Below are 13,520 nucleotides of genomic sequence, written 5' to 3'. Positions count from 1 at the left end.
ATTGGTAATTCTCCTAAAACTGGTTCACACTATATTGCTACTAGTTACTATGACCAACTAGCTGCGGCATTTTTTCATGTTATATAAGTTAGGGTAAGCCAGTTTATATAATCCACATAAATAGTGGCGTGAGCTGGTGAAGAGGGCACAAAACCACAAGTGTATTTATAACTGCCATAGCAATAAACTGGTGGTCAGGTGGTCTTACAGAGCTAAGAGTTACTGTATATTCTCAATTTTGAGCCAGTCTGTGAGAATATCTACCAATTTGAAATTTTTTTTATATTTGTATGTAAATTATTTTCTGATTCATTTAGAAAGTCAAAAATATCCACTGTTGGATGTTGTACGCATTTGCTTAGTTCTTCGCATATAGGTCAGTTTGAATTATTTTCTCTTTCTTGCGATGTTACCTGCACATTGGTATTTTAGTGTAACCAGAGCAAGTTTGTTATAAGGTAAGCCTTCAGTAAAGGTTTGTTCACACTACATCGCTGTATTTCGGTGTTAATGCCACAATACTTCGGTAATCGTAGATGATAACAATGTTCACACTATCACAAACCCTTCCCCATTTGCATCAGAAAATACTCCGTGACATAACGTTATGATTTTCTTCTTAAATTTTCTCGCAAAAACCTCCCTATTTTAGCATGCTGAAATCAAATACTAGTCCCAAAGCAACGATCATAAACTGAAATAAATAAATCACGCTATCCACGACTACGAGTTACTATCGCCAAAATGGTTCACATTGTAAAGTCTTCGTCGATGCTCGGCGAAATATCAGGAAAGTTTGACAGCTGCAAACTTTCCTGAAATTTCTGCGCTGCTTTGTCGTTGCGTTGCGTTGCTTTGATATGTTACACCGTTACATGTCTCCATTTTGTCAGTCTTTTTGCAACTATAGACGGCATAATCAGTCTCGTTTCATTTTAAGCGCAATCAAGTTTTTTAAATTTTAATTGGTAAACTTCCTAGCAGTCGGATGATCTCAAACATCAAAAATAATCGCTAGTGATAGAAAACTACCAATACTTTCTCATAAAATCTAGTAAATTTGGTGTGACAGTCGCTAACCAACATGTTAGAGTCTGAAATTCAATAGCCGATTCAAGGAGAGCTTGACTCTATTCATAACATATGTAAAGCCTGTACTAACATTCCTAAGGTTTCACATTTGCATTTGTTAAGCGTTCGCTTTTTGATACTAATCATTGGGCTGATTTCCATGCTCTTCAGCTCCACCGGATGACACTCCAGGAGGGAGAGGACTATTATAAGTGTTTATCAGGATGTTTCGCTGATAAAACGCGTATTGCTTTAAGGCCAGCGTGTCATAAAGTCTTCACAAATAGTCACAAAGGAGTTGTACACCTTCTGTGTGAGTTGGGACCCTTGTAACTCGGAAGTGTGTAAAAAGAATTTATTTCAGAGTTGTGTTCTACCGACTGTGAATATTATTGAAAGCCGCAATTTAATGACCATTGTTTGAATTGTATAACTACTTTGTGAGTTGGGATCTTCGAGACTAAAAGTATGTGAAAAGAACTTATTTCAGAGTTGTGTTCTGTTGACTGGGAATATTGAAAAAAATTTGAAAGACTGCCATAAACTCTTTATGAATAACTACTGTGTGTTTTGCTGCTTTTGTGATTAGAAGTACAGTGTACCTCCGACATACGACATTAGATCATTCCGGTGTTGGCATCACAGGGCGAAAATGTTGTATAGCCGGGTATAAAAACCCACAGTAATTATCTAATGCCAACACCCCCTGGTGAAAACATCAAAATTTTAGGTACACATAAAAGTTAGTAACAAAATAGTGAAGGACCTGAGTACCGTAAGTCCTCATGCTCAAGCCACGCAGCTTGTGCTCAAAACCAGATGATTCACGAAAGAATAACTAATCCTCCAACAAGCCGCGTATGCCCACAGACCACGGCTAATGACTGAGGTTTTGTCATCCTTGACCCCTTCAGGAGCGAAAGTGTTGAGAAGGGTTTCGTTATACCCAGTACTCTTGAATAAGAAGACAGGCTACACAGTAAATGTAAAAAGAATTTTCTTTTACTTCCAAGTTCGAATTAAAATTTCTAAACCCTTATATCAACAACTTTTTGTCATGTCTCAGCTAAATTTTTATTGCGCTGTTAGAGAAGGCTTCACGTTTATGGAAATATGCGGTCAGGAATGAAACGGTTTTAATGACCTACGACTGTGGTGAGTTAAACATTAGCGATAAAATCTTCTTTAGTCTAAAGTATTCCATAAACATGACCCTGAAAATAAACGAGTAGGTCGCCAAAATCCCGTACATAAAAGTGTATTATGACTGCGGTTCTATGGTTATAGCGCGGAACTGAGCAGAGACCGCATTTATTGAGAAGCCGCCCTAAGCCTCACGGAAGTTTTAAAAGCTTGGATTTAGCCGCGGCTTATTACCTTGAACCAGAAGCCTGGCTCAACGACAAGCCGCGCGGCTTGAGCATAAGGACTTATGGTAACTATACTTACCTACGATAAATTTAGTAATTATTTTTTACTAACTTTCATTGCACTCACATAATACCAAGAATTTATGAAACACGAAGAATGTTGAACTGAGAGACACCGAGCATCGAATCTCTTTCAGGTGTTGTGAGAAGGATTTGGCAATCAATATACCAGCATTTTTGTGGTTCTGATATATTCAGCACACTGACCGCTAAATTTGAATTTTGAGAAACATTTTGGTTGACATTGTATGGCAGAAAAAGCCTTAGCGAGAGGGCGGAAAAAACAACTCACAACGCGTTCTGCACCAAAAGGCGAAAAACTGTAAAACAACGTCATTGTTACTCAGGGGTTAACTATAATGAAATGAGTGTTTTGCAGAGTTGTCTTCTCTTGTCTGCGAATATTAAAAAATGTGTGTGCGATGAATTTTTCCAACTTTTTTAACAGTTAAACAGTTCTAACAGTGCATTGTGAAAACCTTGTGACGTTTCATATTTGCAGCATTTGAGATTTATTCTGAGCACGTCTGTGAATATTAAAAAAATCTATGTGATGAGTTTTCTTCGACTTTTTGAACAGTTTGAAGCTTGGCAAAAATTACAGCTTTTTGTTTTGCAACAACGTTTTGTGAAAACCTTGGTTCCTTTCATATTACTGTATCAGCAGTCAGCACTCGAGATTTATTCTGAGCATGACAGCACAACATTAGTGTGTACGAGCTAAGTTTTGTGACTAAATAATAGCTCCGAAAATTTAAAAAATGGTTTATTGAAATAGTTGACAGGTAGTTGCAAGTTAAAAAAACGACACATAGCTTCAAATGACCCCTATATAACCCCTAATAATACCAAAGCATTCGCAGCACAAACTAGTTGCTCGATATATATAGAGCTAGTCCACTGTCATTACAGTGAGAGACCATGTGTTATTACTTTGTGCACAAATATTTCGTGATGCTTCAAAGAACCCAAATGGTGCAGTGTGCCTGTGCTAGTTCAGTATGTGAAATATTAGAGTTCAATTCCTGTATGATGCGTGACTTTTTTAATGTTCTATGCGTGGCTGCGGACAGATGCATAGGCTGATGTGGTTTTAATTATAGCAAAGATATGTCACACACATTAACAAACTGTATGCACAGATCTTAAAGTTTTTATTCAACCAGTTCTTTAAAATATCGAGCATTTATTGACTTTTAAAGCATTCTATTTGCTTAGTTCCATTTACATGCATAGCTCATGCTTGCTCCCACGCTGATATCACTAGCTATATATACCGTATATAATACCACTGAGGCACTACTAACTGGTTATTGTAGAAATGGAGATGGACATACCGACACATCCTCGAGGAGCTAAAGCTCACGGGCATTACATGACTAATGATGACGAGTCGGTTAAAATTCCAGCTATGATGGTGAAAGAGGAAGGATTTCAAGCAGTCTACAAAGCAATTAAAAGTTACAAGTGGAAAGACGAAGACTTCCTTCTCGCTACATATCCTAAAAATGGTAAACACAGGAATCACTTACTACTTGGCTGTTAACTCTTTCACTACTGCACTAAATTCACTATTCTAACCAAAGTAATTTAAACTAGTTTTCAAAAATTTGATTTATCGCTAGTATTTATGCAATATCTCGAGAATCAATGCAGATATCGTTTTACTGTAAATGCATCTTATTCGAAACAAAATTTGTACAAGACAAGTACAACATAAATCATCTGAATTTTACTCAAGAGTAGAAATCAGATGATGTTACAATTTAACAAGATTGTAAAATTTCTGACACCTCTTTTGCTTTGAACTAGCGCAGTTAACTTCTTTTTGCAATGATGGTTGCGATCTGGTTTTGCCGTTTTGAAAAATAAGTAAAAATGGAATTGCTTAACAAAAGGGATTTTTATTAGTTGCACATGATGGACAACAAGGTTGTATCATTGGAGACAAAAGTTTATTGGTCTAGTTAATGTGTGCGCTTCGTAAAGAAAAGAAAAGTGAAACCCTATTGATTAGCTGATTCGTCAGATGAAGGTCTGTACTTCTAATATCGCGACTGCCGACAGGTCGGCGCACTGTAGCAAAAAAGGTTAAACAATGTTCGCTAAAAAATAAAAACGATAAAGTTAATTAACAAAACATAAAAAAACTAAAATGCATAAATATACATACATGAAATATGTTTACAAACATGTAGCTTCCTTCTCACAACAAACCTAATTAATCGCTAGTACAAGTATTCAGACCAGATGAAGTCCAAATTACGTCCATACTACACAAGGGCATTTTCTGTATTAAAATATTAGGACTGAAGCTGAAATATAAATTTAAAGGCAATCATGATAACTTCAATTTACTGGCATCCTAGCTGAATGCTTTGCAATCCAATGAAAATAAAAATACGTTTTTGCACAGAAGATTTAATTTTAATCAACATATTTCATATGGATCTAATTTTCTAACTTTTAAATGAAGGTGTTTGTTTATTTCCGTGTACAATGTTTATTTCCGTGTACAATGTTTATTTCCGTGTACCGTGTTTATTTCTGTGTACAATGTTTGTTTTTGTATACTGTGTTTTTTTTGTAATTCCCTCTGTACCGGCTGCAGTGCCTACTAAAGCTTTATACTAATATTAATAGCCTTGCTGCCTATGTGAGTTTAGGCATTTCTCTTCTGGCCAACAAATCTAGCGGAAATGTTTAGTGTGAAACCATGAATAACTGGCATGTGGAATTAGTATTTGCACAATGTATTTTAGTGTATAGCCACTCGAATGGTGTAGTGTATTGGAAAAGCGCATGTCTGCAGTACCAGAAGTTCCAAGTTCAAATTCAGTGCGCAGTAGGTTTTTATTCCTAAAACTCTGTTGCTATAGTTGTACACACAGAAGTCAGAAAAACAGAAGAAAAACAAACACTGATATACATGTATATATATATTGATTATTCGTATATAAGAAATGAATGCCATATGTTTAGATTGCTGTGTCAGTGTTTTGGTGTTAAAATTTGGCTCGTACATTTGATTTAACAAATTAGTTTTTGTCTCGCAGAATTCAACTCATCGCGGGGGATGCTGAATCCGATTAACCATAAAACTACTGTTATAAATTAAAACTTTTTAAAATGTGTAGGCTGGGAGGGTGCCCCATGGCTTGGTGGCAAGATTTAGTTATTGAGATAATGATGCGTGAGGTTCAAGCCTACCTGGTCACTATTCTTTTTTTGTAGATGACAAATCATTGTAGTTGTTTATGCAAGCACTTATTTTAATAATGTGCTACAAATGCGCAAAACAAACATTACCCTAAAAATGGTAAATGTACCTTACCTCTGCATGTCTTCAGATTAGAAATTTTTAAAATGTCATGTTGGAAAAATGTGGCATGGCTTCGTTTTTAGACTCCACTTTGTATATGAGAAAGTTGAAAGTTTTAACTTCTGTAGTAGTAAATATTTTTGTCAAAGAAAATTTTTCACAGTTGTTAATTTAGGCAGTTGTTTTAAAACTAATCAATAACAGACAAAGAAGCATTATTTTTCAAAAAAATTATTTTAGTGTTATTCAAATTTCAATAATTTCACATTATATCGTGTATTGTTAGCAATGCATTGTTGATACGACTGACATCGGTGAATGTAAACAGCTTGTAGTGAGCAACTGCTGAAATATGTTGGACTGATGTCATCAATTTTGATTCCATAAATCTTTTTCTCCTCAAAACAAGCGAATGTTCTGAGGCCCATCATTTTGAAAATTGCCCAATAAATAGGCTGCTAAGAAAGCTTAAGGCGGAGTGCCAAATTCATTTTTACCGAAGGCCACGTCAGCGTAATGGCTGTCCTTAAAGGGCCAGATGTAACTTATAATTGTAACGAAATGTAATCGAATAATGTAAAATAACTTTAACTAGTCTTTGATGTTAAATAACTCTGACTTTATTACTTAAAGTTGCAAACAGAACAGTTGCACAGTAAAACATGCAGAAAACTTTTTTTCGAAAAAAATCAGAAAAATTACACAACACTCATCAACATGACATATTTTCAGTAAAATCAAAATTTACGAGCTGCTAAGAACATGAATTGGTTTGCATACACACATTAAACCTGCAAACACTAAATAATTGCAACAGCAACATAAAATCAATATGTAAGCAGCAAAAACAAAAATTTATTTGCTGAAACAAAATTAGACTTGCACCATTTCGAATATTTCCTCGCGAGTATTATCCTTTAAAGCATAGCAAATCTACATTCTAATATAACTCAAATAACCTGTCATAAACATGTTTCAAATAACAAAAATATGTTCAGTAACCCTGTTTCTGACTTTTCAGACTTCAAGGGCAACTCTAAGAATCAATATGATTCTATCAAGATTGAATGATATCATATCTTTACTATGACTACGGCTTACAGTCTAAAAAGGGCATTTTTATTCGAGCATAACGATTCAAATGGACAAAAATAAAAGTTACTAAAAACTTTGAAACGTTAAAAATAATTTTCCGATTTGACTTATGCAGTATTTTATTATCTTACCCCTTCTGAATTTGCATATTTACTTCTGGAGTTGAAAAAAATTGATCGCGAACGATAAACTTTAAAGTGACCATGATGATTTTCAGTTGAGCTAAATGTCGAAATGGGTGTAGTATTTTCGTTATAACTTTTGCCAGAGAAATCATTGAGGCATATTTGTACATTGTGTGATTAGCCAGAAAATTTATTTTTGACTAAGCAAAATTATTCTTATGTAATTTAAAAATAACGATACAAGGAATAGATAAATTTCAGAGGCAAGATAACTCACGTTGGGTACCTAGCAACATCATAAATACGGGAGTTAACTCCGTCGCGTGCGAATGAGTAATTAAGCTTTTATGGGTCACATAAAATGACATGAAAGGCTACATGTGGCCTGGGGGGCCATGTGTTTGACACCTGTGGTTTAAGGGAATCTTGCAAATTGTAATATATGGACGGATAACTCCTAAATTTTGACTTAGCATGCATAGGCTTATGGGGGTTGCTGGGTTATTTTTTAGCGTAATTAGGATGTAATTAGGATTAGTGTAATAGGATTCCACATGTAATTAGGATCTGATAGAAAAGTAATCTACTTACAGAAATAAACAAGACAGCAATCGAATGGTTGTTTTATTGTGGAAGTAGAAGATGGTTGTTACGAGAGTTAGAAGTTATGTTCTTCTGTTTAGTGTAATATTCTTAATTGGTTCTAACAATCTGTTCAAAACAAAGATATAGACAAACCTTAATCCACGATTACTTCTTTGGAAAATTTGTGTGTGGACATGTTTTTACAGCGTACTTCATGAGAAAAAACTCTGCAGGAATTAGCATCGTTTTTGAGATGATACATTAATAACGGAATGTAAATTCACTTTTTATTATATCATCATTTGTGATATTTATTAAGTGATAAAACTCATGAAATTTTGAATAACAAAGATTTCACTTATCAACTTTAAGGGTTTAGGTATTTTAGTTTTCAAACCTTCGCAACCGTTTTAGTTTGTCACATAGCGTTACTCTGTGTTGTCTTCTCTTGACATTGGCTATTCAAACATGTTTTGTTCTATGAAGGTACCAACTTTATGTGGGAGATAATGACAATGTTGTTGCGAGGGACTGCTGAGTACATAAAGGATTTCAAGTCTCTCTGTATGGCTGACCTGTTTCCTGTCACCAAACTCGATGAAGACAACTTATTTCCCTCTCCTCGAGTGCTCAATACACATTACAGGCTTGAAGGCCTTCCTTCGGAGTTTGGTGGAAAAAAAACTGTACTAGGTATTGCAAAGCTTTTAATATAGTTTTTATTTGATAGTTTATTTAATATAGTTTTTAGTAATATAGATTTTAGTCTTTGACAATATTTCATTGCAATGTGTTTTAACCTAGAAGGTATTGTTAACATAAAATATTGTTAGCATAAGAAATTGTTAATATATAAGTTAACATGAGATATTTCACTATAAGAAAACTGCTAACATACATGTATATACTGTTAAAATGATATTTTGGTAGCAAAAGATATTGGTAATGTTATATATTGTTTACATACAGAATTGTTAAAATAAGATAATGTTAACATAAGATATAATTAACATATATACATTTTTACATAAAATATTGTTGACATAAGATATTGTTACTATATAATGTTGATAACATGAGAAAATGTTAACATATATAGTGTTAACACAAATGGTTAAAAGTGAAAACTCACATAAGAGGAACTCAACATACTTATTGAAACGTCATTGTATGTTATGACGCAACTCAAAAAAATTTGTAAGTAAAAAACATCACCAATTTTTTAAATGTTTTCTGACATCTGAACACATCACTTTCAGTTACAAAGCTGTTAAGATAATATGCGCTTTTATTATTTAATGTATATTTTAAATAAGTATACTTTTAAATAATTTATTTCTAGATTGCATATTATTTCAGAGCATCTCAGTTTATATTATAAATTATGCTAGCTTCTATGGCGTTTATGGGTTTACGCCTAAAAAAATTTTGACCAAAAATCATTGTTTCTATTGTGTGGATGATGCTGATTTGGAGTTGTGCACACGTCGAGTGATTTTAATAGATATCAATTTTAAAGTTTTCTAATGGAAATTCGCGCAATTCGAATTAACGCTCGAACTTTGTTAAAAGGACTAGCCCACGTTGCTAATTATTGACCTATGGTTCAATAACCAGCAACTCAGTCTTGTCACAAATTAAATTGAAATTAGCACAGAATTTAGAACTGCTTTAAGGAAAATATAAATGACTGAAGTGTGAAAATGTTTACAATGGAATAACTGGCAGGGTACTTTATTGTGTGTCATTCGCAAGTGCTGTTTCCATCATTCATAAGCATGAAACATTCTATAAAGAATTGTGAGTAACCAAACTTGCTTGAATTGCGGATTTTCGGCGTTTCCTTTTTGCAAAAATTTTATGGATTGATGCAGACACATGCATCATGCAGGTCCTGGAAACACAGTGAATCACTGAATTAATTCTGACAAAATAGCATGCATGAATATCAAGCAAGCATTCCAGATGCATCTGAATAGGTTTGCAGCTGCTGCCTGCGTTGACAGTGTCAATATCTATGGATTCGTCTGCCCATTAATTCGGTAACTCTTTGCTGTGATTTAGCCTTAGCCATGATCTTCAAATAAACTAGTTTTAATTTTGCCATCAATTAAATTTGATGCTAAAAACAACATAAATGTCACTCATGTAAATACTTAAAAAAAACTGTGTGCATGTCACAAATCTTAGATGGCATTGTCACAAACTTTCTAAAGGCTGGTGGTAAAAACCTAAGCTAAAACTGAATTTGCAGAATGTTTAATTTTGTGTATAGAGTTGATGTCAGAACTTTTATGTTAAACATCTATTACCTAAGAGATTTATTAAAATAGATTAATTTTTTTAATAAAAATATAAAAAATTATTTTAGCTATTGATTTTTACACTCACAAACGATTTATTGGTAAGTAAGAGGTCAAAGGTCACATGTTGATTGTTTGTTGTTTTTAGTGATTAGAAATCCTAAAGATGTATGTGTCTCCTACTTCAACATGGAATCCAGGCTGGTGAGTGACTCTTACAATAGCTCTAACATTTCTAACATATACCGCGTCTGCTAAAGGGGTTAAATTGCATTGCATTACATCTTAAAGAACTTGCTGGTCTTTGAGGACAAGGTACAATGTAGTCCTGTAATTGGCCAAAACTTTCGAAAAAGTCAAATAATGTCAAAAACCTCTGTTTCAATTTCAGTCATGTTAAGTCATATCAGTTTTTCTTGTAGTAAATCGCATGAGCAATACTAATTCACTTTCCTCATGGTGCAAAGCCTTATTTATTATTCAGATTTGACGCAAAAAGGCTATTAAACTTTTATGGCAAATAATTAAAATTTTGCTAAATATTTTCATCATTAAATTTTTTATTTAATTTATTAAACTTAAGCCTAATTCAAACCAAAGTTTTTATGGTTTCATTTTAAATTGTTGTTATTTAAATCGAAGAAGTTTATAAAGTTGTAAAGATTGACATATTAAACCACTATTAAGTTATTTTTATCAAATGAGAGTTTTTGTAAGTAAACAAAAAATTATATTTCAATTAAAAAGAATTCCAATAATATTCTAAAAACTTTTAATACAAACAATGAGGTGAGATCAGCTTCGGGGCGACTGCAGATTAAAATCAACTATACTTTATTGTGATTAAAACACTCAGGGGAAAATGCCAAAATAACGTTACCTATTGTGCGGTTGCCTGTCTCTATCATTATTAGCTTCAACTATTGTGTTCAAGTTGCAGTGTTAGGCATCTCTATTCTGTTGGTCTTTTTGTAACTATAGATGTCATAATTGTACTTTTGCTTAAATCTGAACGTTTTAGCCACAACCAACTTATGTTGATTTTATTTTGAAACATTCTAGCTATTAGATATTATCAGCTATCAGGGAGTATAGTATCAGCTATATAGAGCTACCAGATTTAACTGTTTGCTGTTTATTGAACTCTAAAGATAGGTATGAGTTTAAGTGGATTAAATCTATTAACTCTTTCTCGACCTAATTGATTTCTCTACCAAGCCATAATTAAATGCCTGACTACTTTTAGTCCATCATGGATTTTATTTTAATTACATCCCTCCCACAATACATTAAACTCTATTCTCAAACTGCTGTCTAAATCTCTAACAATCTTCCCAGGCAGGCAATTGCAGGGTGGATTACCAACTGGCCATTTTTTGGAACCAACTCCCTAATACTATAAAAAACATAGAGAAGGTGGCCAGTTTCAAGAAAAAACTTAAATTACATCTTTTATCAAGTGAATAAAACCTAATTACCTATAAAAATTGATCTTGATTACATGATGGTAACAAGCCCGACGCCACAACTAGCTGTGCTAATGCGTATTATGGGCTTCTTCACTCTTACAGCTTTTTCTTTTGTTTAATTACTATTGTTGGTGAAAATAAATCAAAAATCAAAAAAAATTAAAACTTAATATTTGGCACATTGAAATACAACTGTTGAACTGTACAACTGTTGAAACCTAATTTATTACAAATTGCTGTTGAAAAAGTCTTCAACAGCAAAATAATCCGCATAAAATTTCACATCAGGTGGCAAATGTGTTGCAGAATGAGCCCGAACACTTTTTGAGCTTTTTCCCTACTACCGTGACTAACAGCTTGAGAATTTTATAACTATTACTATAGCTTACATTGTTATTATTATTGTTGGTAAAAATTAAATAATATAGTCACTATCACAAGCACTGTTACTCAATAGATAATAATATAATCAATAATAGTCCAGCGATCTATAATTTTTGAAGCTTCGGTAGCTTTAATGGGTTTCACGAAGACTTGAACTGAAAACATGTTTCCTGTGTTTTCTATTTTCCAGGAAAATGATGGTTTTCTTTTGTTTAAGCAAAGACACAATAGACTAATTCATTAACTACTATTAAGTTATTATAATTTTGATAGCCCATTCAAAATTTTATTTAAGTTTATTTATGCAAATGTGGGCCTCATCATGCCTCATCATGACGAGTAGGAACTAAACTTTCATCTATTTTGTTTACCTTAATCAATATTATAACTATTATTTACTTTGCCTAGTGTTATATTTCTACTAATCGATGTATTAATATACACACGCACACCCTTACTAATCAATAGCATTTTGTTGGAAGCTTACAAAAGCTGTTCCCACACGTCTCTTTGCCATACATGAATGCTGTGGTGAGCCACACTACGCGGTTTGTGGTGCGCAATGAGTTGAAAACTTCAATTTTGTCTCTAGTTCACGACCCTAAGTTTTCTTTTTACATTTGCTCAATTTTCATTTCTCTAACTTCCAACTTATAAAATAATTCATATGCTGTTTTGACATGTATAATGGTAAATAAACATCCACCACCCGCTGATAAACCAACATTGCCACCTGCTGAGACCAACTCTTTTTGTCAAGATGTGTCACTGAGTAAAAAAGCGTGTTTCTTCTTTATCCTATTAGCTTTAACGATTGGCTGTTTATTATTATTTAAAGATGTTCAGTGTGTCAAACAGTCAGGCAGAAGTCAAGAGAAGACAACCTGACTGGTTGACAGGAGGAGATAAAAACAGTTTTTTGAATAACTTGTTAGTACATTTAAGGCATTGACTATTATATGTGTGTTATTCTTGTGTAGCCTTGGCCTAAAGTTGGGCACGTTGATGGAGACATCAAATCGATGAGCCTTGACAACTACATAAAAATATTTCTATATGGTAAAGACGTGCCGTTCGGCAACTACTTTGATTACATTGACTACATGTGGAACTTGAGGGACCTTCCAAATGTCCACCTCGTCTACTATGAAGACCTCATACTTGTAAGTTGCAGGCTTGCCTTTAATAATCTCGTTACTAGGAATTCATTAAGATTCAGTAGTTTCATCTGGTAGTTGGTACATTTAATAAACCAGCCAGATGCCAAAGGATTTCAACGAAAAACCTTTCTCTGACCAGAACTTGTAACACATGGCTATCCTGTAGTTTCATTTGTATGTTGGTATGTGTAGCTTTAGTTCTGTTCAACTTGGTGCCCAGTGTAGTGAATCTGTCCAATTTTTCAATAGAAAGTCTTCCTATGACCTGTTACTAGGAATTCATTGGCATTCAGTAGTATTATCTGGTAGTTTGTATATTTAGTTTCAATTTTGCCTAAATTGGTGAGCGTTTGGTAAACCAGCCAAGTTATTGAATTGAAAGTTTTTTTTATGTAAAGCATGGCCATTCTGTAATTCTATGGGATGGTATGTAGGTTTAGTTTTGCTGAAAGTGATAGACATATGATAAGTTAAGCAGATTCTTTGACTATACATTTTTACAAGCATTTGGTTGGTTATACCAACAATACATACATGTAGTTATTGGTAGACAGTTAAACTGGGACACAGATGTTT

General features: G+C 33.7%; 1 protein-coding gene across 1 annotated transcript in view; it reads left to right on the top strand.

The window, feature by feature from the left end:
- LOC137398515 (sulfotransferase 1C2A-like) overlaps positions 1 to 13,520 on the top strand; it is a 37,636-nt gene that overhangs the window by 13,014 nt on the left and 11,102 nt on the right. Inside the window, exons 2-5 of the mRNA XM_068084629.1 lie at positions 3,821 to 4,012; positions 8,115 to 8,321; positions 10,080 to 10,135; positions 12,765 to 12,947. Of these exons, the coding sequence (XP_067940730.1) occupies positions 3,823 to 4,012; positions 8,115 to 8,321; positions 10,080 to 10,135; positions 12,765 to 12,947 (636 nt within the window). The 5' untranslated portion in view covers positions 3,821 to 3,822. The remainder of the gene's footprint in view (positions 1 to 3,820; positions 4,013 to 8,114; positions 8,322 to 10,079; positions 10,136 to 12,764; positions 12,948 to 13,520) is intronic.

This window comes from Watersipora subatra, chromosome 6 (assembly GCF_963576615.1).
Source record: "Watersipora subatra chromosome 6, tzWatSuba1.1, whole genome shotgun sequence".
Taxonomy (NCBI): domain Eukaryota; kingdom Metazoa; phylum Bryozoa; class Gymnolaemata; order Cheilostomatida; family Watersiporidae; genus Watersipora; species Watersipora subatra.
The sequence above is the reverse complement of the archived record's forward strand: the minus strand, read 5'-3'. Positions and strand labels throughout refer to the sequence as shown.